The following is a 26,640-nucleotide window of genomic DNA, read 5'->3' as shown; positions in this document are numbered from 1 at the left end:
GGAATTAAAACATTGAGTGGAACGAGGCAGCAAGAATGTACTAGGATCACAGAGAAGAAAGATGTGTGGAAAATGTTATGATCAACATCTGATCAGCAGGCCTGATAATAACCCAATTTTTTCCCTTGATTTTACCCATATTTCACAGATTTTCTCCTTCTTTTCCCTTCTTTTTCCTCATTTTCTGTATTTTTTACCAATATCCTTTATTACTCAAAAGGGGAGGAATTTTAGATGCCTTTTTCCCCCACCCTTTTTTAATGTTTTACTCAAGCCCCCCTTGAGTAAAAAAAAACAAAACCTGGAGATATAGTCATTTGCCAATTTATTTTTTATGATTGCATTTTTATACATGTAAATGTTCTTTCTCTGATTACAGTGAGTACATCTAGTCTGAACATCGTAGCCAAGTTTGTGAATCAGACTTCGTTTACCATTGAATGGCAGCCGGCTGTTGGAGCCTCAAGCTACGTCACACGGGTAAGATAATATGTGTCCAGGCACCTAAAAAACCACCAGAAAGTCGCATGGTGTGACTTTCAGTTCGAGCTCAATAAAGGAGCGTTTGGTCAGGATGGTAGAAACTGAACTTTTAGCATTTCCTGAAAGTTTATACTTTCTTCTGTATAATTTCAAAACTTGAAAGCAACAAACAATCTATAAGTGGTATTTTGGAATTGTTTTGCACATCTAAATGTATATTTGTCTGCTGTTAAAGTTTGTTGTAGTAGTTTAAGTAGTTTAATAACCCTGGCTCCTGGTCTAATTTTGAGTAGAGGAGGCGCGATAGCTCAGTCATTAGTGCAGTGGTTTTGTAATCCGGTGACCCGGGTTTGAAGCCAAGTCGATGCGCTAGTGCCCTTTGGTAAGGCATTAATCCTCATTACCAGGTCCATCGGAGAGGACCTAAAGCCGTTGGCCGTCTGGTGCTTACTTACAAGCACTTATGCTTTTTTAGCAGTCAGGTAAAATAACCACCATCACCATCTCCTATAACCTTTAAAACAGAGTACGCTCTTGCATTGATACATTGTCAAAATTAATGTGACTGTTATTATGATTATTATAATTGTTATTATTAATAATTCTCGTAGTAGTATCGTTTACATGATTATTATGATTGCGATGATGATTATTATTATGATCGTTATCATCATCATCATCATCATCATTATAATTTTTAATAGTGGTAGAAGTATTGTTAACAATATTACTATGATTGTTATTATTGTCATTATTGTTATTTTCATTATGATTATAGTGGTGATGATTATTATTATTGTTACTATTATCATTATTATTATTATTATGAGTATTATTATTATCATTGTTATTATTATGATTATTATTATTATCATTCTTATTATTGTGAGTATTAGTATTACTGCTATTTTGTATTATTTTTCTTTTTTGTTATTATCATTATTAGTGGTAATAGTATTTTTATCATTATTACTATAATTATTATTATTGTTATTGTTATTAGTTTTACTATAATTGTTATTATTAATATTATTATTATTACTATTATTGACTAGGTGTCTGAGGTGACAGGTGTGGAGATTTCATCAGTAACCAACGTCAATGGGGACTATGAGAGAACTGAGCATCGCTTGGTACCAGGAAGGAATTATCAGATCGAAGTCTCTGCAACGGGAACTGGGCAAAGTGATACAGTTGAACAAAGAACATGTAAGGCATTGTCTGTTGTTCAGAGGCAGGAGGGCATTAACTATAATCTGACACGGAGGTAATGCTCTTTGTGCTCTCAGTGGATGATATACACTTATAGGATGTTGTAACGTGTCCCTTCACCATTTTACATTCTTGAAGTATGCAATTAATGAGAATTAATTTTAAGCTATTCTTTAGATTGTTTACGATGTTTTAACATGTCCCTTTACCATTTTACATTCTTGAAGTATTCAATTAATGAGAATTAGTTTTAAGCTATTCTACAGGTTGTTTAGGATTTTTTTAGATACAGCCTTCCTGTATGCCTACAATTATACCATATTTCTCACAATTGCATCAGAAGTGTAACTTTAGACGGACATGGTGCATTACAAACAATCGCTATTATTATTATAATGATAACATTACTACTAACTACTATTATTCTCTTTTATCCCTAGTACCAAGTGCAGTGAGTGATGTTGATGTCGTGCCGGAGGCAGTGGCGTTGACTTTGTCCTGGGATCCTGTGTTTGGAGATGTGGATGGCTACTATGCTTTCTACCAACTCAAGGAGGATCCTTATCAAATATCTGATCTGTTCTATGTCAGTGATCCGTCAAATCCAATGGTAAGAGCTCTTGACATCTTCTTCTCTCTGTTTCTCTTTCTCTGCTTACCCCTTCCCTCTCCTTCTCTCCCCTCTCTCTCACTCTCTCTCTCTCTCTATCCTGCTCATTCCTTCCACATCTCTTATCCCGACTATCCCCCACTCTGTCCCTTCTCCTCCCCCACCCCTCTTTCTCTATTTCTCTCTTTGACCCTCTATTTTTATCGTTAAGGCTTTAACTATCTTTTCCTCCTTCCCTACCCAGACTCTCTCCTCGATGTAGCCCTTTCATGTTCATTGTTGCTATCTGTTGCTATCTCTATTGCTCTCTCTCTTTCTCTTTCTTTCCTCCCATATGTATAATTTCATTTTTGTGTAGCATGCATTTCTTTAAAGTACGCAATCTGGATTTAACCAAAGCATGCTATCATTTTTAAGGCATCATGAAATTACATGATATCATAATTTCATTTCAAATTATTTGCCCAACTATGGTTTATTTTGTAGGTACGACTTACAGGGCTGAGTCCTCTCTCAGAGTACATCATTACCGTGACATCATTTTCTGGTTCTGGTAGTGATCAAGAGATAAGCTCTTCTACTTTTGAAGCCTCTACAGGTAAATAATTATCATCTAAGCATAGCAGAAAATAGCAGTTTTGTTCATCAAGCATTCAGACAAAATTACTTTGTGAGAAATGATTGATCAAAAGTATCAAATATTTAAAACCCCTGCAGTGAAAGTAGAGGTTCATCACAGCAATTGTAAACCTGTTTTGAATTAATAAGTTTTTCTTTTTGAAATATAGGTCTCTTTAGATTGTGATACTATAGATTAACACATTTTTTTAATAATTAGCTCAAATGATTGTTTTACATAATATTCAGTGATATACAAGTACAAAGGTTCCAGGTTTGCAATAGAAACAATCACACTGTTTCCATGGTTCTTCCAATATCAGTGAATTACAGCCCAGCTGAGATTGTGATCGAAACCGTAACAAGCACAAGTATTGCTTTATCTTGGGGTGCTTCTATAAGTCCGACAGCGTCCAGTTACGTGATCGAGGTGTCAGATGCAGGGAACGTGGTGCATAGCACCAGCAGAGCATTATCCCAGTCTAGGTTTATCATCTTCACTAGCCTGACACCCGGCACACTCTATACCATCAGGATTACAGTGACTGGAAGTAGTGAGCAGGATATAGAGACTGCACTTACAGGTTAGTCAATATGAATATAGTATTCAGTAGCCCGTAAGTGGTTAGTCAGCAGATGTAAAGACTCCTAGCAAAAGTTATTGGTTAGTCAACATGTTTAAAGAATCTGAAAGACATCTACTGATTAGTCAACATGTGTAAAGGAAGAATCCTAGAGACATGTACTGGTTCATCAACTTTGGGAAATTATCCACTAGACAGTAACTGGTTGGTCAACATATGTAAGGAATCATAGAGACAGTTACTGATTAGTCAACATGTGTAAAGAATCCTAGAGATAGTTACCGATTAGTCAACATGTGTAAAGAATCCTGGAGATAATAACTGATTAGTCAACATTTGTGAATAATGAACAAGGCAGTTACTGATCAGACAACATTGTTAGAGAATCCCCAAGCTTCAACAATTTAGTTTCAACAAATCTTTTGTTAATCCCACATTCTCACATTGCTGACCTTGATTTGATGACCTTTGACCTTCCATCTTCCTCACAGTGCCTACTGCACCCAGGAGTCTGTCTACAGACTCTATTTCTCAGTCCATCGTCACCGTGTCCTGGTCTCAGGGTCTTGGCAACGTGGATGAGTATGACATCTACCTGAGGCAAGCAGGAGAATCAGAGATGCCTGCTCAAATCGTACCTCCCTCTCAGCTTACTCAAACATTTGAAAACCTTGAGCCTGCTACTGACTATTCTATGAGAATCATTTCTGTTGTTAGGGCTCAGGACTTGGAACAAAGGAGCATACCTGCAGTAACTAATTTCACCACCCGTAAGTGAAGATCCTAAGCCTCGTTCAGATACGATGCTGCCAAACTGCAGCATATATTTTATGATGACGTAAAGTGTAATACGCATAGCTATTTTGAGGTATCTTTGAGTGTTTAACGGGCAAGTCCACTCGAAAAATAACTTACTTTCAATAAAAGCAGACAAATCAGACAAACCAATCAAAAAAAGTTTGAGCAAAATCGGATAACTAATAAGGAAGCTATGAATCTTTGAAAAAGTATGTAAAACTATGGAACAATGAGAATCACAACACAATTTGCCAAGATGGTTATCAGTTTGTGACGTCATGTCCTCACAACTTATCAATTGCTTTATATAGTTTAATCCCATTAATTTCCCTTTTCCCGATTTCCCCATGCCTTTGCCCAGGTTATATCATTTGTATCATATTGCGTGCATGACATTTCACAAAAACTTTTGTGAATTTTGAAGAATTGATACTATTTTCTGAATATTGTATTTCATAATTATTGATTTTTATATAAATAGTTTATCAAAATTCAATTCCTCATGATTTAACTGGACATAAATTACTCTTTATTTGTGCATCCACACATAAACAAATATTACTAACAATGTGACTTGGATGCTGGTGTGAAGAAAGAGGATTCTTAGGGTGAAAATAGGAAATTTACATTAGCAATATAAAGAAAATATAATAAGTGAATAGTGAGGACCATACGTCACAGACTCATGAGTGAGTTGCCAATTTGTGTAGTGATTTTCAAAGTTGTTCATGTCATTAAAAATTCATAACTTTCTTATTAGTTATCCGATTTTGCTCAAATCTTTTTTGATTGGTTTGTCTGATTTTTCTGGTTCTATTGAAAGTAAGTTATTTTTGGAGTGGACTTGAGCTTTAATAGACTTGTGAAATCTCCGTTTAGAGGTAATATTACAACCTCATATTCTGAATATATTAAGGCAACATGTATATTAACCCATATGTACAAAGAAAAATATAATTTTGCAATTGGTACACTTTAAAATTGCAATTACAGTATCTTTTTCAATTCTGATAGAATTGATACAATAAATATTTGTACATAATGTATTTATTGCCATTGTTGTTTTCATGCCTCTCTTTTTGTATTCCTCATGAATCTACAGAACCTAGGATCATCAACGTGGCAGAAACTGGAAGAAATCTAAGGCTGTTCTGGGCCAATGATTTTGGAAATGACATCCTGAAATACCAACTTATCTACATCGAAGATAAAGAGGGAGCAACCTCTAATTCTGAGTTTGTTAGTCCTAGTGATGCGCCATCGGTCACCCTTATGAACCTGATGCCGGGCCAAACGTACACGTTGATCTTGACGGCTGTCCGCACTTCAGGAAACCGTGCTCAGATTGCATCCACCACTTACACTCTAAGTAATTCATTTTTATTTTCATTCTTCTATATGACCTGCAAGTAATTCTTATATTGTATGTGACCCGCATACTTCAGGTAACATCATTATCATCTTCATTCTTAAAAATTCACTGTTCTTTGAAGTGATGTTGTTGTCTCTTCATCCTTATACGAGACCTATCCATACAGATGTATGCTCTCAGTAATATCATTTTATATTATTTCTTACGCGTAACTTAAACTATTTCATATGTAGATGTACAATTACTTGAAGAGGGTGTGTACTGTATTTTGATTTCATTGTTTTTTTCCTATCCCATTTTCCATTTGTTCTGAATTCATGAATTTGCCTTATGAGAGAATACCAAGAGCATGTATACTATCTGTGTATGGAGCAGGCATGTACATTTAATAGAGTATAAATAGAATTAATCAAATTACATGTCGGCCTCATTCACACTTGAGTAGGTACCGGTATGCTAGGTGGACCTCCAAATAGATGCTTCTCCAAAAAGTAATTGTATAATTGTAATTTACACAATAGCAACCCTTTTCACTCCACATTTCGTTTTTTTATTCAGAAGCAGTTTTACAATTTGTTCTGCCTTTATCTAGGATTTTAAAACAAAAATCAGTACTGTCTAAGAAAGGCTTTGAGTTTGTTTCTATATCCTCGGTCTGAATCAAACAAATATTATCTTTTTATGAACAAAAGATGACACATCCTCCAGATGTTTATGCCTTACAAACGTTTTTTTGTTGTTGCTTTCTTTTCTACTTTTTTTTCGTCAGAACCTTTACGACCTACGTTCACTGTTAATCGTCGCTCTCCATCCGCTGTCAGCCTTCTTGGAAACCTGCTTGGTGGCATCCTGAAGTTCTTCCGTATCAGGGTTAATCGTCAAGGTACCGGAGCAGGAGCGGGCACGCCTATCGGCATCGATGTCTTGATCCCAGTAGAAGCGTGCCCTGAAATAGAGCTTACCGGTCTCATACCTAACACAGACTATCACGTCACTCTCCAAGCAGAGTCCAGTGTTGCCTCTAGCGATCTTGAAATTATTACATTCACTACACGTAAGTAAAGACTTTCTATCAGAATAGTTGATAATCATTGTGTTCAGTGATGCTGTTATTTGCATTCCCCCCCCCCCCCCCCCCCCCGTTGTTGCCTCCAGCGATACTGAAATTCTTACATTCACAACACTTACGTAAATACTTTCTATTGGATAAATTCTCTTGCACAGTGTGATAGTTGTTTCATGCCTCCGCAACGAAGTAGCCTGAGGCATGTTTTCAGGTTGACCATATGTCTGAACGTCCTGTTGTCATGATCGCGTTATCTCAAGAACCGATTGATAGATTCCCACCAAACGTGGGTCATGTATTTATCTTCCAGAGCCGATGAACTGATTTAGATTAGGGAGTAATGAGGTCCTGCTTCTCTTAAAACCAACTAACTATCAGGGTGACATTCCCCTTTCATTGCACAGCTCAGAGTCTTGTGATGAATTGTTTATATTATGAGTCATAGTACTATTATGAGTCCTGTTTTTCATGTTTATATCATGCTGTAAAAAAATGATATGTTATGTTTGTATAGTATTCCACTTCGTTCGACTTCGTAGTCTTTGATTTGTAAAGGGCCTCTCAGAACAACAGTTTTGATTAAATGACAGAGATACCCTGTGTAAATAAAATTAATAGATTAATTAACAAATTTAAAGTGTTACTTTCTCCTTCTTCTCCTTCTTGTTTTTCATCTAATTTTGCATGTATACGCATGTATTATAATGATTATGTTTGTATTATTGTTATTAGTATTAAGATTAAATTATTATTACTTTAACTAATACTTTTATAATTAGTATCATTATTATTATTATTAGTTATAACCATTATTATTATGATCAGAAATATCATATATGTCTATGATTTCTATCTCGACTGCAGCTGATGTAATGGAACAAGGTGAGCTGTCATTTGGAGAGGTAACCTCATCAGGGTTCACAGTCTACTGGTCACCTTTCCTTGGACGTACATCCTATGAACTCTCCATCAACAATCAAGCAGGGCTCGTAGTCCCTGCATCGGGTGATGCTGTTCAGTCTTACGAAGTGGATGGCCTGAGCTCAGGAACCTCGTATACGGTCAGCCTGGTCAATGGAGGGACAGAAACTATCAGGACCCGTAAGTCAGACCAGTCTTTGATACTCATCGTCCAAACTGAAATCAGAGATCATTTTAATTCCATACATTGTATGTCTAGAGCCAGAAGGGCATACACTCATGTCCTTTAACTCAGAAGTAACCACCTTCTGGCTTCAAACAGGCCTGTTTAAAGGCAGAAGTTCACGATCAGCCATGCATCAAGTCTTTCGTGCATGGCTGATCTTGAATGAAACAAAGTTAAGTCTTTTGTCAACTCTGTTTGTTGCTACGGCAGGCTGCCAGTGAAAGCGAATTTGTTTAATCAAATCATGGAAATGCAAGCATTCCTTTAAACAAACAGACTGGCTCATTTTTCCTGATATGAAAGGGCAGAAATGAACTTTCTAGAAATGTGATTTTCTCTTTGAAATTCAGATACCACCCGCCAAATGACTTTTTGGTAACCTCTTTACAAATTGTTTTTATATGCATCATACGAGTTGCATCAAATGAAAGAGGAAGACCTAAGCTTTACAAATATGTGTCATTTGTTAATTAAAATTGTGATTAAGTTATGATGAAACATTGATAATTCTTGGTTTTGTTTTTTTCTGGGATGCACTGTATAATGGAAGATATTACCAATGAGTTTGTGTAGTATTAAAAAAGGAACTGTGTATACAAGCCACCTGCCTACCTATAAAGAGCCTCTTTCTTGTCTTCAGGTGAGATGGCCATCAGTGATCTGTACTGTTGATGAAGTCATTGTGTATTAAAGCACATGTTAATTTGCCAACTCCACCCAGGTGAAGTAAATGGGTACCTGGTAGGATTATTACTTGAAATGCACTGTGTGATGATAACGGCTTCCGAAGCTAAGGTAATAATTTTCAAAGCTCTTTGGAAGCACACAGGGACATAATACCAAAAGGTGTTATGTGCTGTACAAGAATGGAATATTATTTTTTTCCCGTCTATGTTTCTTAGGTCCTCTTGCGCCAGGGACCCCCATAGCAACTCAGGTATTGGACACCAGTATTCAGCTTCAATGGGCTCAATCATCAGACGGTAGTGTTGCCGGATATGAGGTCAGTCTGAGTGTATCTCTCTATCATATCTACATGTACAGTTAACAACTAATTTATTCATACCCCCTCGTAGATTCAATGTTTTTGTTTATCATTATTCGGGAAATAAAAGTGGGGTGGTTGACTTTGTTAAATACCTTTTAATAGATGTATGCCTTAATATGTCACTTTCTCAAGAAACATATATCAGGACAAATCAATTTTTCTCAAACTTGAAAAATTGCACAACTTGGTAAGGGTATGAATAATAGTTTACTGTATATATATCAAGTCAAGTTGTGAATGTAATAACAATCACCTTTTAACAGCTAATTAGCTTCCTACATGTATGTTATACAGTTGTGTGAGGCAGGATCTCTCATTCTAATTTCATTTTCTCCCTTAGATATGTTATTCCCCTGATGACGGATCCAGCCCTGTTTACATCGCAGGTAGGACCACCACTCAGTACACCCTCGAAGGATTAAACTCTGACACAACATACATCATCAGCATCTCTGCCCTCACAGGAAATCCACAGGTCAAGAGTCAGAAGCAAACAATCTTTGTCACAACAAGTAAGTCAGAGAAGACCTAGTGGTAGACCTAGTAGTAGAAAGTAGTAGTAGTAGTAGTAGTGGTAGTTGTTGTAACAGTAGAAGAAGAAGTAATAGTAGTAGTAGTAGTAGTAGAAGTAATAGTAGTAGTAGTAGTAGTAATGGTAGTTGTTGTAACAGTAGAAGAAGAAGTAATAGTAGTAGTAGTAGTAGTAGAAGTAATAGTAGTAGTAGTAGTAGTAGTGGTAGTTGTTGTAACAGTAGAAGAAGAAGAAGTAATAGTAGTAGTAGTAGTAGTAGCAGCAGTAGTAGTAGTAGTAGTAGTAGAAGTAGTAGTAATAGTAGTAGTAGTAGAAGTAGTAGTAGTAGTAGTAGTGGTAGTTGTTGTAACAGTAGAAGAAGAAGTAATAGTAGTAGTAGTAGTAGTAGAAGTAATAGTAGTAGTAGTAGTAGTAGTGGTAGTTGTTGTAACAGTAGAAGAAGAAGAAGTAATAGTAGTAGTAGTAGTAGTAGCAGCAGTAGTAGTAGTAGTAGTAGTAGAAGTAGTAGTAATAGTAGTAGTAGTAGAAGTAGTAGTAATAGTAGTAGTAGTCGTAGTAGTAATAGTAGCAATAAGAAATTCTGGTGGAAGTAGTAAAGAGAAGTGGATTGAAATGGATGGGTCATGTGATGAAAAGGGAATAAGATGAACCTGTGAAAAGACCTTGGGATCTGGAAGTGGATGGCATAAGAGGGAAAGGAATACCAACGATTTCACGAAAAAATATGGTGAAGAAAGAAACCAGTAAGATTGGTCTAAATGAGGACAATGCTAAAAAAAAGAAGAAGTGGAGGAAGGGAATGTCATGGCGCAAAAGTCAGTAACCCCTTGTAAAAGGGAAAATGCTGACAGTAATAAATGATGATGATTGTTGATAATGATACTTGTCTATAATGTTTCCTATTTTAGTTGCTGACACCACCATCCCCATGGCTAGTAACTTTGCAGTGACCAACACTCAGGCTGCAGACCATGTCATCATCCTGGAATGGGATGTTCCTGAGAGAGCATCCTACGATTACTTTGAGGTATCGTACACCCCAGACGTCGGCTACCCATCTTCACCGGTCAGGCTGCCCAAGGCTGCTACCAGTCTCAGCATTATGAATGCCTTGGCAGACAAGGTGTATCAATTCAGTTTGGTCAGCATTAGAGGAGATGAGAGGACTGACCCACCTCTTACTACCACAGGTCAGATAGGTAAGCTGTGGCATAACTAACCAATTTGACTTTTAACCATTACTGAATGTTGTTGAACACCAAGCAATAGACGTGTTGTAGTCAAGTGGTTGCAAAACTTGACTGGAGATACAATGGTCATCGTTTCTTGCTGCTGGGTAGCACCAGTGTCCTTTGGCAAGACATTAATCTAAATTTGCCTCTCTCCACCCATGTGTAATATGGGTACTGGAACAAAGGAATTTCTTAATTGCTGTGAGCACCGAAATCGGTAGCCTAGCAGGCCCAGGGTACTACTAGAGCACTTTGTGCAGGACTAATGTCCTTTGACAAGATATTAATCCAAATTTGGCACTCTCCATCCAGGTTTTAAACATGTACTGGGGGAAAGGAATGCCTTTATTGCTGTGAGCACCGAAATTAGTAGCCAGCAGATCATCAGGGGTAATATTAGAGCATCCTGAGCAACTTGCATGGTGGATATATGCACAATGAAACTATCCAAGTTTAATGTTATTATTGTTATTTAAAAAAAATTATTCTCGCACTGATTGATGCTTTTTCGTGCAGCTGTTAATAACCTGATTGTTGTGATCGGGGAGAGAACCACCACATCTCTGGAGATCTTATGGGGTGCATCGGCATCGGGGTCTGTTAATGAGTACCAGGTCTCTTACGGTGGATCAACTCCCATCGTGGTTGATGGGTCCAGTGATAGGAGGGTGGTCATCCCTGGACTTTCACCTGGAACAGAGTACACAGTGACTGTGCAGGCCATAAACGCTGGAGCATCTGTTGGAGATAGCATGGAAACAGCATCTACGTGTAAGTACCATCCTTTGTATCCTATAGAAAACCATGCCCCTGTCTTATGTAAAGAGATGTGGTCGATTCCTTGATATAAGCTACTGAAATCCATGCATCTGACTGTTTCTGCAAAAATATACATTAGATAATGATTAATAGTTGTTGCTTTCATCAAGTTTTATGAAACATTTTTAGATGGGTATGTAAATAAGTACCATAGTGAGTGGTTTTTCTTTGTGAACAACATCAAATTATTTTTCATTACTTGTATTTATTATTCATTATTTAAAAAATTTATTATAACTACTATCATTATTGTAAATGTTTATTGCAGTGCATGAAATGAACGGGCTTTCCGCTATGGTGACTGATCAAGCATCATCGATGATTCATCTGACCATAACTCCACCTTTCGAAGATCCCATGAGATATGATGGGTACAATGTACGAATTCGTCTAGGTGGCGTCTCCAGTCCTGTCGTACAGCCGGTTATCCCAGTCGCTAAATCAGCTTGTCCAGAAATTTGGATCAAGAAACTTGAAGCAGCCACCATGTATGAAATCGACATTGAGTGGTATAATGGTCTGGATATCAGTGAAGCATTCAGAGTTCAAACCAGCACAGGTAACAGACAAATCCTATCGCTATGTGTGTGTCACTGCATATGTGCCAGCCACTCCTATATCACAGAAATAAGTCTTATTTTCTGGCCTTCGGACTATATGATATGAACCCTAGATTCCTCTCTTTTTCTGAAAACTTTTTTTTCTGTATTTTTGAATAAACATAAGTACATGCACATAAAATATAGCAGACCATGCTGCTTTGTTTGTTTGCAGTTACTTATAAATTTAGGACCGTCAATACTACTGGGCCAGAATGTATTAGACCACACAGCGAGTTCACTGACAGGTGGCTATCTCATTAACTCAGCTCTCAACTAACATAAGAAAAAGAGGATCATGGGGAACCAACAGGCACCGATTGGGGAAGTTTTCTATATAGGGAGCAAGTAGCTACAAGTAGGACAGTGGGGCTTTAAGGACTAAGTAAAATTGGAAATGATGATATGAAGGAGCCTATTACATCAAAGCTCGTTGGTGAGAGGCTCCAGAGGGTCTCAACAGAAGATACTTATGTATTTCAAGGGGATTGTCAATGAATTTCTTCATGTAACTCCCACAGTTGCTGCTGCACCGCTGGACATCACTTTAGATGAGCTGGAAACAGACTCCATGAAGGTATCTTGGCAGGAAGGTACAGGCTCCTTCTCATATTACCTTGTCACCTACAGCCCTGTTGGGTCAACGCAGATGACAATGCTGGTAGCAAAAGGAGAGCCAAGGGTCCTGGATCTAAGTGGTCTAGTACCTGGTACTGCCTATACTATCATGGTCCAACAGCAGGGACAAACTCCGGCCCAAGAAACACATGTCCAGCTTACGCGTAAGTCACTCCATTAATCATGTGAAGCCCAAGTGATACAACACGTTCTGTGTGTTTAAGGATTCTCTTTATTTCAGTTTCAGTGGCAATATCAAAGCCAATTTTTGTGAATCCACAGTTTTACTACCAGGGTGAGTTTACAGGGTTTTGGCAACACTACAGTAGACGAGGGTACATACAGTGTATAATGTTTCAATTACATAGTTTGCCGTTCGAATCCCACCGCGGCATTAATTTCCTTTAGCAAGACATTACAATAAAAAATTTGCCACTCTCCACCCAGGTGTTGAATGGGTTCCCGGTAGGAGGCAAACGTTGAAGTGGCTGGATGGGCATGTGTGCTCTTGTTAAATGGCGCCTGGCCGGATTACTCCCCAGAGAGCAGATCATGTGCACACTCATGTGCGGATTAGCAATGTAATCAAATAACCAGGGTAATGATAATTCAACAATGTAAAGCATTTAGAAACGAAGTATTAATTGCTAAACAGATGTGACTATTGTTAGATATCATTAAAAGGGTCGTTATAAGCATCTCTAACCTGCAAGTATTGTCTTCCCTGCAGTGCCTGAAACCATCAACAGTCTGAGTGTTACTCCCAGTAAGAACGTATTAGATGCCACATGGAGTGCACCCTCTACAGGCAGCTATGATGGATATAGAGTGTGTCATTACCCACGTGGTACTCAGGTGAGTATTATAGGAAATCCTCTAAATACTCATGATAACAGTTATTTTAATAGTAATAGCAGAAGTAGTGGTAGAAGTAGTAGTAGTAGTAGTAGTGATGGTAGTAGTAGTATTAGTAGCAGCAGTAGTAATGATAGTAGGAGTAATACATGGAATCTAAAAAAGATGGAACTGAAAATACTACTTCTACTATTAAACACTAATACTAATTGTAATCCTGCTGCTGCTGCTGCTGCTACTACTGCAGTTAAACCTGTCTTAGTGACCACCTGTCTATTAGAACCACCTACCTAATGGAACCAGCTTTCGAAGCAACCATAAATATGCTTTTCAAATACATGATGAAAGAATTATTGCCTCATGTATAGAACTTCAGACATTTACAATATCAATATTTGATACTCCTGACGACGGATAGTCAACCTGTTCGAAACGTCGAGCCACTCCCGCCACTCATCCTCTCCAAGCGCTATAGTTCTCCTCCTTAGAACTATAAGCTAAGAAAGATAAACAACAGTCTTTTTCAAGACTACACAAACAGTCCTTTTCAGGACTACACATCCTCAAGAAAGATTACCGAGAGTCCTTTTCAGGACTCCTCAATCATCTCTCACCCCCAAGCCTACTGTACAGTGCGTCCCAGAAAAAAACAAAACCGAGAATTATTGATGTTATAACTTAATCACATTTATCATTACTAAACTCATACGATGCATATTTCACGCTTGAGTGATTAAACTGAATTTGAAGAGAGGAAACCAAAAAGTCATTTGGCGGACGGTATCTGAATTTCAAGGAGAAAATCCCAATTCTAGAAGGTTGAGTTTCTGCCCTTTCATATGACACCTCAATCAGGAAAAGTGAGCAAGGAATGACAAAGTTCTGTTTGTTTAAAGTAATTGCTTGCATTTCCATAATTTTATCAAACGAATTTGTTTTCATTGGGTGCCTGCCATAACAACATGCAGAATTGACAACAGACTTAACTCCGTTTCGTTGACAATCAGCCATGCATGAAGTCTTTCGTCTGCTTTATTGTTTGTTTCAGAACTCTCCGTATACCTCGGGCACCACACCATCTATAAACCTCCCTGGACTCAACAGTCTGACCTACTATCTTGTAACAGTCTCAAGCAGTGAAGAATCAACTTACAGTGAACCAACCACCATCACACGACAGACACGTAAGCTCCAGGAAAACCAAGTCAGGAATTAAGTGAAAAAAATAGAGAATTTCAGCAGTCTAAAAAGAAAGAATTCAGTCTCTCATATCTTGGCTTTTTTACCAAACAGTGTATTCTTTAGATGATTGGCAAAGCTTTTTGTATGCTTCTGTTCATCAAAGGTGATTTGATTTGACATCGTTTATTCAAGAATCTGTGCAGGTTATGAAAATGAATTGTGATTTGTTTTTATTGAACTGAGATGAAATAAAAATATATGTATAAGTAGTAAATATGAATAATTACAGTAATCATCAATAGTGAATATGATTTTCAACTGATTTGGATTACAATATCAACAATTCAAAAAGCAATATGAGTGTCTTTGAGTAATTGATAGCAATGGGTATCGACATCAACACATTTTCAAGGTAGAATTAGTTAGTAACGTTTCATTATATATATATATATATATATATTATAGTTATTGAATGTATTATTATCTAAGTACAACTTTGTAAAGCGCTTAGAAACATTGTAATAAGCGCTATATAAATATAATGTATTATTATTATTATTATACGTTTCGTGGTCCATATTCTGGAAAAAAAAAACAACTAGTAAAGGACACTTTCTATCAAATGTTAAGGTGGTACTGTTTAAATGGTTAACATGTCCTACTATCGTTTGTTTTGTTTCATTTTCAGTGATCGGTGATCCAGGAGATATCAACATTGCCCTGGAAGACATTGACACAAAGTCAGTCAGAATCACTTGGGTTGCAATTAATAGCATAACGAGGTTAGTACAGTTTTCATGAGTATTTAATTATACAGTAGGCTTGCAGATGCACCATGTGAGAGAGAGGTAGTCCTGAAAAGGACTCTCGGTAATCTATCTTGAGGGTGTGTAGTCCTGAAAAGGACTGCTGGTGTAGTCTTGAAAAAGACTGTTGGTTATCTTTCTTAACTTATAGTTCTAAGGAGAACTATAGCCTCGATCGGAGAGGATAGGTGGCGGGAGTGGCTTGACGTTTCGAACAAGTTGTCAGGAGTGGAGAATAGCTGGCGTGCGTGACCTTAAGTCACCGGGGTACGAACATGGGGTACTACACATGACCGTGTGGGCTGGAGTCACCGGGGTTGTGGATTTGGGTGGTCTGCTTGTCTGTCTGGGCTGGAGTCTCCGGGGTTGCGGACTTGGCGGTATCTCAAATCCATGAGTGGGGCGTGCTGTCGGCGAGACGTTAAGTGTGTACCCGACACCGGCGTAGGCGGTATTGTTGTGTCTGTGAGATGATGTGTGTGTCCCCGACGTAGGTGGAGCTGTGGAGTCGTCGAGACGTTGTGTGTGTCCCTGACGTAGGCGGCGTTGTAGTGTGCTGTCGTCTGCTGTGCATTGTAGCTGTGAGGCTGGCAGCTGCTTTGTGGGTTCGCCTGGAGGCGGTGGTTGATGTACGGGTGTCTGCGGCAGAGGTGAAGGTGGTGCATATGGTGGAGGTGAGACCGGTGACTTGTTGATGAGGGGTTTCCAGATGTCGTTGATGTATAATCCTGAGTCTTGGGGCACGGTGTTGTGGCGGTGAATTTCGATGGGTTCACGGAGTCGGAGTGTATGCCACTGTTTCAAATGGAGATGAGATGACTGTTATCCCATTCGATGGTGTGTTTGACGATGGCAGACTTATCCCAATCGCTGAGTCTGAAGCTGGTTCTGTGCTCCTTGAGTCTTGTTTTTAGATTTCTCCCCGTTTCACCAATGTAGACTTTTCCACATTTGCATGGTATATTGTAGACTTCAGCTAAGTATCGAATGGAGTTTGTTGGAGGAACTGTGCCAAACTTGGATGTCTGCTGCTTGAAGGATACGTTGAATCTTGATTGTGAGAGGCTTGACCGATATAGGGTAGAACAACAGTTTGTTTTGGTGGTGTAGCTGCGGGTTGGTTCTCTTCAGGGCTGGTGTTGGCTGCGAGCTTGCTGGCGGGAGTCCTGGACTTGATGTCTTGGGTATTTGTTGATGGGAGTTAGGGCTGTGGTGATATGCTGGATTTCCTGGTCTAGATGGTCAGCATCGCTGTGTTGATGGGCTCGGCGGATGAGGGCATTGGTGACTGATTGTAGTACGGATCGATGGTGGAAGGATCTGTAGTGAAGATATCTATCGGTGTGTGTGGGTTTTCTGTCGACTTGGTGAGCGGGCTTGCCAGATGGCGATTTGGTAACAAGGACGTCTGGGAAGGGAATGCTGTTGTTTAGCTCGGTCTCCATGTGCCTTAACCCTTAAAAGGCTGGGCTATTTGAGGTCTTAGTACGGCCGAGGTGGGGGGGGGCCATTTTGGCCCCCCATTAGATCTCGACTGTGAAACGGCCGATCTCCACGAAAAAAAAACACGCAAGTCAAGTGAAGTGTAAAGAATAATATAATAATTCCAATTTTGTTAAAAACTCACTCATTTGCATATTTATGGTAATTTATGCAAATAAGGTCATAAAATCACATTTTATCCATAAATCATATATTATTCATATTTAAGCATTCTTTTTCACTACATATATTCATTAGACCATTTGAAATAAAAAAACAACCAAAAAAATTGGAAGAGCCAGCTTCTTCCATATGTCATCTCTTGTTTTTATAATTTCTTATGTATTTCTTTGTTTTTTTAATAAAAATAATAATGATAATAGTCTAATAGTCCACTCCAAATTTTATTAAACCGAAATAGAAATTCTTTTTGCCCAATTGATCGTGAGCCCGGCAGCCACTGAGCAGCGCCAGATCGATGTTGCTCTATCCCTTATTGTTAAATGCCAAACAAGGTAGCAACAACTCCCATCTTTTAACGTCTTTTGGTATGACGCGGCCGGGTTCAAACCCACGACCTCCCGGTTCTGTGACAGGAATGTTGGTGAAGAGAGATTTTACATCGAAACTGACCATGATGTCTGTATCGTGTATGGTGGTCTTTTGAAAGAATGTTGACGAAATATTGATGTTATTGATGTGGTGCTGCAATTGTCCTACGAGTGGTTGGAGAATCGAGGTCAGGTGTTTAGCTGTGTCATAGCAAGGCGATCCTCGGGTTGAAATGATGAGCGAAGTGGAATGGTAGGTTTGTGTATCTTCGGCTGGCCAAACAGGATGGGGCAGGTTGCTGAAGATGAACAAAATTTGAAGTAGAGTGGCTTGGATATGACTTCTGTAGCTGTGAAGAGAGAGGAGTTGCTGGTTGAGTTTCCTTCCCGTTGCTAGTGTGGGATCCTTCTTTAGTTGTTTGAATATTTACTTTTAATGCACTAAACATGGATGTTTGTTTGTTTTAACTGACTGCTAAGTAAGCATGTGTATGCTTGTGAGCAAGCGACCAGGGATCAGACGACTTTAAGTCCTCTTGTTGAGGATCTTGGTGATGAGGATTAATGCCTTACCGAAGGGCACGAGTGTACCAAATTAGTGTCGAACCCAGGATCACCAGATTACGAGACTACATCTCTACCACTGAGCCATTGTTCCTCTCCTGGATGTATATGTCCTGAGGTTTGAATGTGTGGGCTATTTTTAATCAAATAACCAGCATAATGGTTAATCTAAAAAAAGGGCTTAGAGAGATGAATTAAGATTTAATAAAGGCCTATTTAAATTATTATTATTTTTATTCTTTATTTTTTTTAAATTTTTACCAATTTTTATTATTTATTCATTTTATTACAGTCAAACCTGTTTTAGCAACCACTTGTAAAGAAAGACCACCTGTCTGTAAAGACTACATTTTCTCCCTTTGAGTATGGCTTCTTGTTGAAACCTGTACCAAAGGAACCTTAAAATGAAAGGCATGTCTATAAAGACCACATTTTATGTTTCCCTTGAGCGGTCGTTATATTCAGGTTTCACTGTATTATTGTTATTATGTTTATCATCGTCATTATGATCATAATTATTATTAATTATTATGATTATTATAGGTACACTGTAGGAGGTGGGATCGGAGCACCACAAACTGTGACAGTCAACTCACCTGAGGAAGCTGAATACACCTTTACCAGTCTGGTGCCAGGCACTAGCTACACCTTCTTTGTAGAACCTCTGGGAAATCAAAGGAGAGAAAGAGAACAATATACAAGTAAGATGAGCTTCTTGCATAACTATGTTTAATAGGCTGACTCCCTGCAATGTGTCTATATGACATTCCCCCCCCCCCCCATTTATTTCATGCAAAAATTGATATGACCATTGAATAATGGATGGTTGGTGTAAAATACTAACATTATTCTATCGTCGTGTCAAGAGATTTTATCACTGTTAATGAAAGAAATTGGAAAACGGCTATAATTATGTTGTATGGTACACATTGCATGGAATCACCAATCGGCGGAAGTTGTTTCTAACATGGTCAGTCATTTCACAGAGCTCTAAATACATTGTAGTTATCTCTAATAGAGATTGTAAGTTATACCTTTACATGTATGTGAAATGTAAGCAAAGAACAATTTCATTGACAATAAATTGAAATTGAAATTATTGGAATTGAAATCGTACTTCATAAATATTTCTTCCTAATACAGAGCCGGACATGCCGAGGAATCTGATCTTCAATACGATTACCGCAAATTCTATCAGCATCAAATGGGAGCGGCCTCTTATGGGTGGTGTGGACAGCTATAGAGTTACGTACTCCCCATCCTCCGATGGTAGCCCCGCATCTCCCCATACCATAACGGATAATGGACAAATCACCCAGACTCTAACGGTCACAAATCTTCTCCAAGGAACCACATATACATTTAATGTGTATGCTCTTGTAGCGGACCTAGTCAGCGAACCAGTAACGAGAGGGAGCGGTGAGTAGAGTTATCCCGATTCTTCTCTTTCCTTCTAAATCTTTAGAAGTTATAAAATTAGTAATAATTATTCTGATTACCCAGGAAACAGCTGATAGAGGACTCATACAAAAGCTAATCATCATCCCCTACACAGTACAATATATCAAACAGTTAAGGATAAAAGAGTATATTGGAAGAAAAGAATTTCATGTCAAGACACGTGAAGTTGAATTATTACCTCACATCGACGTTGTTTCAACGCAGTGCCACGCAAGTAATATCCCTGTGCCTCATGGCATTAATCATGGGACACACTTTAAACCACAGGAAGAGAGTTTACTCCAAATTAGGTTTACCAAGACCAGAAATGGGTAATTTTGCAAAGATTTTGTGTTGCTTGAAGCAATTTTTTTTAAATTGGAGGTGTCATGTTCTATCACATACCGGTAAGTCCCTAGACTTTGGAGCAAAAGGTACAGCACAAATGTCCTCTGGCATTAATCTATAATGGCCACTATCTACCCAGCTGAAGTAAATGGGTTTCCAGTAAGAATTATTTCTTTGAAATGCTAGCTAGAGCACTGTAAGATCAGCCAAGCTAAAGGAGGGGTAATAGCAGCTAGTGGAGCGTCAGGAGTGCAAACCAGGCGCGTACGCAGGGGGGGTGTTTGGGGGGTTAAAAACCCCCTTTGGTATTTTTACATGTATAAACCCCCCTAAAAAAAACCTAAAACCCCCCCCCCCCCCCCCCTTTGGATTATTTTGTTTTGTTTTTTGTTTTTTTTTGTTATTAAAAAAAAAAAAAAAAAAAAAAAATTACCTCCATGGCTGACCTAAGAAAGGTGACCTTACCCCCCCCCCCCCAACGGAGCAAAATGTCAAATTTTCAAATTTCGAGACCAAAAAAAAAAAAAAAAAAGTGTCCTCTTACCCCCCCCCCCCCCCCCCCCCCCCCCCCCCCCCCCCCCCCCCCCCGCCTATTCAGCGGCCGGTTGAGTCGTTGCGATTTTTTTGGGACCAAAAAAAAAAAGAAGTGTCCGCTTACCCCCCCCCCCCCCCCCCCCCCCCCCCCCCCCCCCCACTGAGCGACTTTTCGGCTGGCTGAGTCGTTGCGATTTTTTTTTGGACTCCCTAAAAAAAAAAAAAGTGTCCGCTTACCCCCCCCCCCCCCCCCCCCCCCCCCCCCCCCCCCCCCCCCCCCCCCCCCCCCCCCCCACTGAGCGACTTTTTGGCCGGCGCAATTTTCAAATTTTCCTGAGTCGTTGCGAAATTTTGGACCCGATTTTAAAACCCCCCCCTTGAAAAAATCCTGCGTACGCCACTGGTGCAAACTATGATAGACACGAGTACGGTATTATTTTGTGCAGATCTGCATGCTTGGCAAAGAAAAGTTAATAGTGATGTCTTGTTGCTGTCTACATGTAGGAACCTACATCGGGATGGACATTGGTGCTGATTTCATCAGTACCCAGTTCACTGTCCTCTGGGACGTACCCACGGCCGGCGTCTTCAACCAATTCCAAGTCACCTATGATCCTTACGACCCTACTCGTCCTAACATTCAGGAGTCTCCGCGCATCATCTCGGTAAGCTCCTTGAACGGAGCACAGGAAGGATCTCTGCTCATCTACGGCCTTGAGCCTGGACAGCTGTACAACGTATACGTGCAGACGATGCTGAACGGCTTGCAGACCGATGACGGCTTTGGGAGAATATCATTTAGAACCCGTAAGATCGATCATAATTTAGTCCAACCTGTCTATAAAGGCCACCCAAGGGAAACAGGAAAACTGGCCTTTGTATACCGATTCTAAGACACACATTTTTTTATCAAGGAAGACAAAGTGCACTGTCACTATAGACAGGTCCTCTTTGTGACAGGTGTTTTTTGTTGGCCTCCTGTACTGAAATACCACATTTTTTTGTTTCCCTTGAGGCTTGAATTGATGATCCTCATAGAAATATGTTATTATAAAGAACCTGCCTATAAAGACCTACAAAGACTGATTTTTTTGTGTTCCCCTCAGGAGGTATTTCTACACAGGTTTTACTGTAATAAAATTACGTAATAATTGTTTTTTATTCCATGTACTGAATTCATTTACAATTCGAAACATGATATACATTTAGTAGTCAAACCTATAGAAGGGCTCTCATGACTTTATTGCGATTTTATCATTGTATATCTTGTGATTATATTTATTGTCATTATTAATTTTGATTATTAATCACATTGTTTAACGATTGCATTATATAAAAGGAGTAATTCTATAATGATTTATGAGTTATAGTGATTATTTAATGTCATTATTAATGTCATTGTTCAACGATTGTATTATATCAAAAGAGTGATTCTATAATGATTTCATTGTGATGATTTCATCCTAATGCAGCCCCACTACCAGTGACGGACGTCGTCATAACCCAGCGCACACCCTACTCCCTGTCGCTAGACTGGAGCGATGTCATATCGGCCGACATCCAGTACAGAATAACATACGCACCAATGGAAGGAGCGCTTTTTCCAAACGACGAGGATTCTGCACAAGTACTGTCATCTAATCAGGTCTCTGAATCTCAGATTTCTGCTAGAAGCTTGGCTCCTAGTAAAGAGTACGTCTTCACTGTATCCCCTGTGAGTGGGGATCCTAGCAGCTTTGAACAGGTCGGTGAGCCGCAGACAGTGGTTACATACACACGTAAGTTCTTCCTCCTCTATTCAACTTGTTTAAACCTTTGTGAAGGTTTGATATGGTTTACCATTGAAAAACTTCAAAACAGGAGCCATAATAACAAGGTTCTCACAGTCCTGACAAAACCTTGAAAGTCACAGAAAATGGACTGTCAGTTTGAAATGACAATGGGCTTGGTATTCGTACAATGCTTGGATGCCTGGCACAACCCATATAAAAATGCTACTTTTCCAGTCATGGAATCAGGCAAAAAGTTACCAAGAAGTTTGGAAACGTTACTCTACTTCTTTCAATTTATTTCGCTCCCATTATTCACCAATCTGACTGTGCGCGCACACATATTCATGAATATTTATAAGATTCATTTTGTTATGATTTGCACAGAACCACTGAGTCCACAGAACCTGGTTGTTGGTGATGTTGGTGTTGAGGAGGTTTCACTGTCATGGAATCTACCGGCTGAAGTCAACTTCCCAATAGCTTATTACGAGATAGACTTGGTACCCAACGAGCCTACGTTCCCAATACGTAAGTGATAATGATTCAAATTTAATGATAATGATGATAATAATGATAAGAAGAAGAATGAAGATAATGATAATAAAAGGAATCGTTAGTAATAATTGAACTTTATTATACATGGATATTGCCTTTCTAGAGGGTACAAGGGGCTGTAGCATTGCAGAGCTTAGGAAAGATTGAAGCGCCATAAGCGTGGTGGATATGTGCGCTATAAAAATATCCATTATTATTATTATCATTGTTGTTTCCGTTTAATTGCAGGTATTAACAGCACACCAGACCGATGGAAAATACTTGCCGGCCTTGTGTCTGGCCGGGAGTATCAAGCTGTGATGAGGTCTGTTATTAATGTCAATGGCCAGGTTATATACAGTGAACCTGTACAATCAGCTTTCTTCCTCCTAGGTAAGTTAATTAACCCTTTACCGGGTACTTCTTCTTTTTTTTCTTTTGTTGACTCTGCCTCCTTCAGGTGAACATCGTGTGTGTGTCACAACAGATCTGAAGTACACAATTTATATATCAATGTTCAAGTAACATATCCTGTCCTGTTTCTCCCCCCTACATAATATACGCCTCTATTATAGTAATCTGTATTCATTCCATAAATTTGTCAAAATAGTGAGAAATGTCTAACTTTAGCACTCTTTATCCACAAGCCTCAAAATACTATCTTACACATAAAAACCCTTGAACTGCAGGTAAAATGAATGAGTGCGCAGACCATCGCCTATTCCTTTAAAAATGACATTGTTCTTGCTCGTATTTGGACTAAAATGTTGGCACACTTTACTCTCTAGAATCTAAGGAAGAAGATGAGATCAAGACTAAGAGGAATATGACAGAAAATTCTTGTTAATTTCAAGTGAAATGTTAGGTGCGGAGACATAAGAAATCCCCTCTTCGTACTATGTTAAAACAGTTTGAATTTGAATGTCCTTTTATGAATCAGATCCTGTGCAGCCCCAAAGCTTGAGCACACCATACGTCACTACAACAGAACTCAGAGTGGAATGGACGCTAGGGAATTCTGACTTCACTACCTTCCAGGTAAAACATTTTTTTCTCTCTTTTTACAAATGACTCCCTTTTCTTCTTCTTCTTTTCCTTCAGATTCTTTCCTTTTTCTTTCTTGTTTTCTTTCGCTCACTTTTTCTTTTTCTTTCTCTTCTTCTCCTTGTTCTTACTTGTATTTTACATTGTATCACTTGCATTCAATTTGTTTCATTTCTTTTTGGAACAGACTCTAAATTCCCTACACTTTTACATTTTATTTTGTTTTGTTTTAATCTCAGGTGTCATTAAGTAAGGATTCAGCGACCATCTTGACCACAGACACGCCAGAGCGGTCACTTTTGTTGACCAATTTGACCGTTGCTACAGTGTATGACATCAGTATTAGGACCGTAGTCCAGGGACAACAGACTAATATGATCAAGACCAGTGCAGGAGCACTCATAATGGCTGTCACTACTAGTGAGTCTCCCTTAACCCTTTCACTGTGAGATTCTTTAATATCCCCATAGACTTTGTACAGGGCCCAAACGGTTCATGTAAGCCACAGGTTAATAGACTTCACAAAAATTTACACGAAAGTCATATAAAGAAACGTTGAAATTAACGTACACAAAACTCATAAAAAGAAATGTTGTTTAAAGAAAGTACCAGTAGTTTAATTTGTAAAGGCTGTCTAAAGTGATTTGAACCTGTTGCCTCCTCATTTCTCTACCTACATTGAGCTTGATGCAAGGACAAACATGTTTCTATTTAAAGCAATGGGTTAAAATTGTCTCAGTTTTGCCCTTAAAAAGATGAGGTATTCTTGTGTGCTTTTTTTCAAGATTCAAGATTTATTTGATTCAATACTTATAACCTTTATGGTTATTGTTACTGAATTTACATATTTAAAAAAATGTCCAATCCAAGTAAAATACAATGGTAGAAAAAAAGTAAACAAATTGGAAATCAAAAGTGACAAAAGAAATTAATCTAGGAATGGAAAACAATGATATTTCATTTAAAAAACACCCAGTTGAAAGTAGTTAAACAAATTAAAAATCAAAGAATTAGGAAATTTTCAATATGAAGAAAAACTCAATCACTTTTGCAGTAGCCCATCACACTACTCATTATTCTTCTCATTATTTTTGTTTGTAGAATCTGAGCCGCCACAGAACTTGATGCAAGATGAAGTAACGAGTGATTCCATCACAGTCTCCTGGGGCGCACCGCTCAATGTCGTCAATATGTATCATATCATCGTCAAAGATGAGGATGGAGCGAATGTAGCCGATGTAAGCTCATAGTTTAAAGCCTCACTGCACTCCTTATAGCTACTTGCGCCCTCTATATAGCAAACAATGTCTAATCGGTGACCGTTGTTCCCCCATGATCCCCTTTTTCTTATGTTTTAATTGAGAGCTGATTTGATGAGATCATCACCTGTCAGTGACCTTGCAGGGAGTCTCATCTCTCCTGGCTAAACTAGTGTAGACAGGTTTTAAAGATTAAAGATTCAAGTTTATATCATAAAATAGTCCAAAGATTTGGTTTCCATTGGTGGTGCATGAAATATGAATACACCTTCAACCCCGTCCAGGATCTCAGCCATGAAATAATTTTAAAGCAAATGAACCTCGGCACACTGATGTGGCATTTTCTAATGAATTAGTCTCTGAAGTTACATATCAATATCTCAAACAGTTTCGGAAATATGGAATGAATTATTATTAATTGTTTAATATAATTCAAATGTTCAAATGTTGACGATTATGCCATGTGTTCAAAACATGTAGAGAAAGGTCCATTCTGGCCATGCATAGCATGGTGACCTTTGGTCAGGTTTCTGTATGACTAATTCTAAAACACTTTGGTTCTACTTTCAGGCCACTGTACCGTCGAGTGAAACCAGCTATACAGTAGAGAACCTCAACCCGTATACCAAGTACATCATCACAGTTGCTGCACAGTTTAATGGCCTGGATAGTGATGCCATTGAGATTGAACAGACGATATTCCAAGGAAGTAAGTGATAACTAAAAGACATAAAGTCAAACCCGCCTCCTAGGCCACCTTTCCATAAAAGCCACCTGTCTATAGTGACCACGTATTTGTCTCCCCCAAGAAAGTCAATACACAGCCAATAGTAGTGAGTTAATCCTTTACATATTCTTCTTTTTCTTCTGTTGACTCTGCCTCCTTCAACCTGAAGTATGTAATTCCTGTAACAACTATCGACTTTTTCAAGTTCTCATACTAACCCAAGAGCAATAAGGATCTGGAACCATCTGCCAGACTCGATCAGCAGTCACTGCAACAGGAATAACCAACTTCATGGAGGCTGCTCTACCCTCCATCAGAATGATGCAGCCCTCTGTTGGTTCTCACATCATATAAGCTTACTAGCTTGGTTTTTACTTGCACTGGACTTAGCATATTTTAATATAAATTAAAAAGTGCTTTGTCCACACACTATTCCAGCAATTCATGACACCCCTTGTAGTTACTTGCCTCACCTACCATTCCAGTATAGCTTCCTGAGTGCGCTGTCAAAGGTATTACCCAACTCGTTAGACTCGTTTGTATGTTTAGCCTGATTGAACAAAATATTAAAGGTAAGTCAGGCGTGAAGGCTGCTGGAAAGCAAATCTATTCTGTTGTCAAAAGGTTCTTTTAAATCATCAAAACCATCAGGAGCCCAGTCGATGTTGTAAGTCGAGACTGACTGATTGATGATGTGGGTTTTGCAGCCTTCACAAGAGTCAGGGGTATACGCCTAGCTCGTATATCTTAATTTCTTATTCCACAGAATGTTTAGGTGTCTTTGAGATTGTAACTGTAGACATC

General features: G+C 38.8%; 2 protein-coding genes across 2 annotated transcripts in view; both read left to right on the top strand.

Moving 5' to 3' along the window:
• The window catches only part of LOC115925149 (tenascin-N-like), a 28,343-nt gene extending 21,602 nt beyond the window's left edge, over positions 1-6,741 (top strand). The window contains exons 8-15 of the mRNA XM_030988465.1: positions 380-480; positions 1,539-1,692; positions 2,136-2,305; positions 2,792-2,903; positions 3,247-3,507; positions 3,999-4,277; positions 5,408-5,674; positions 6,447-6,741. Coding sequence (XP_030844325.1) covers positions 380-480; positions 1,539-1,692; positions 2,136-2,305; positions 2,792-2,903; positions 3,247-3,507; positions 3,999-4,277; positions 5,408-5,674; positions 6,447-6,739 — 1,637 coding nt within the window. The 3' untranslated portion in view covers positions 6,740-6,741. The remainder of the gene's footprint in view (positions 1-379; positions 481-1,538; positions 1,693-2,135; positions 2,306-2,791; positions 2,904-3,246; positions 3,508-3,998; positions 4,278-5,407; positions 5,675-6,446) is intronic.
• Positions 6,742-7,613: 872 nt separating this feature from the next.
• LOC765047 (tenascin-N-like) lies at positions 7,614-26,119 on the top strand. Its single transcript, XM_030988463.1, has 20 exons — positions 7,614-7,844; positions 8,793-8,893; positions 9,279-9,450; positions 10,379-10,669; positions 11,219-11,473; positions 11,790-12,080; positions 12,642-12,902; positions 13,469-13,593; positions 14,642-14,777; positions 15,464-15,557; positions 18,722-18,879; positions 19,322-19,597; positions 21,005-21,307; positions 21,973-22,278; positions 22,657-22,800; positions 23,056-23,199; positions 23,747-23,844; positions 24,090-24,270; positions 24,952-25,088; positions 25,680-26,119. Exons 1-20 carry the CDS (start codon positions 7,616-7,618, stop codon positions 25,824-25,826), a joined length of 3,849 nt encoding a protein of 1,282 aa, XP_030844323.1. The 5' UTR covers positions 7,614-7,615; the 3' UTR covers positions 25,827-26,119.
• Positions 26,120-26,640: the final 521 nt, after the last annotated feature.

This window comes from Strongylocentrotus purpuratus, unplaced genomic scaffold (genome assembly GCF_000002235.5).
Source record: "Strongylocentrotus purpuratus isolate Spur 01 unplaced genomic scaffold, Spur_5.0 spur5_scaffold_17, whole genome shotgun sequence".
Taxonomy (NCBI): Eukaryota; Metazoa; Echinodermata; class Echinoidea; order Camarodonta; family Strongylocentrotidae; genus Strongylocentrotus; species Strongylocentrotus purpuratus.
Note: the sequence above shows the minus strand (reverse complement) of the source record. Positions and strands in the feature narration are given on the sequence as shown.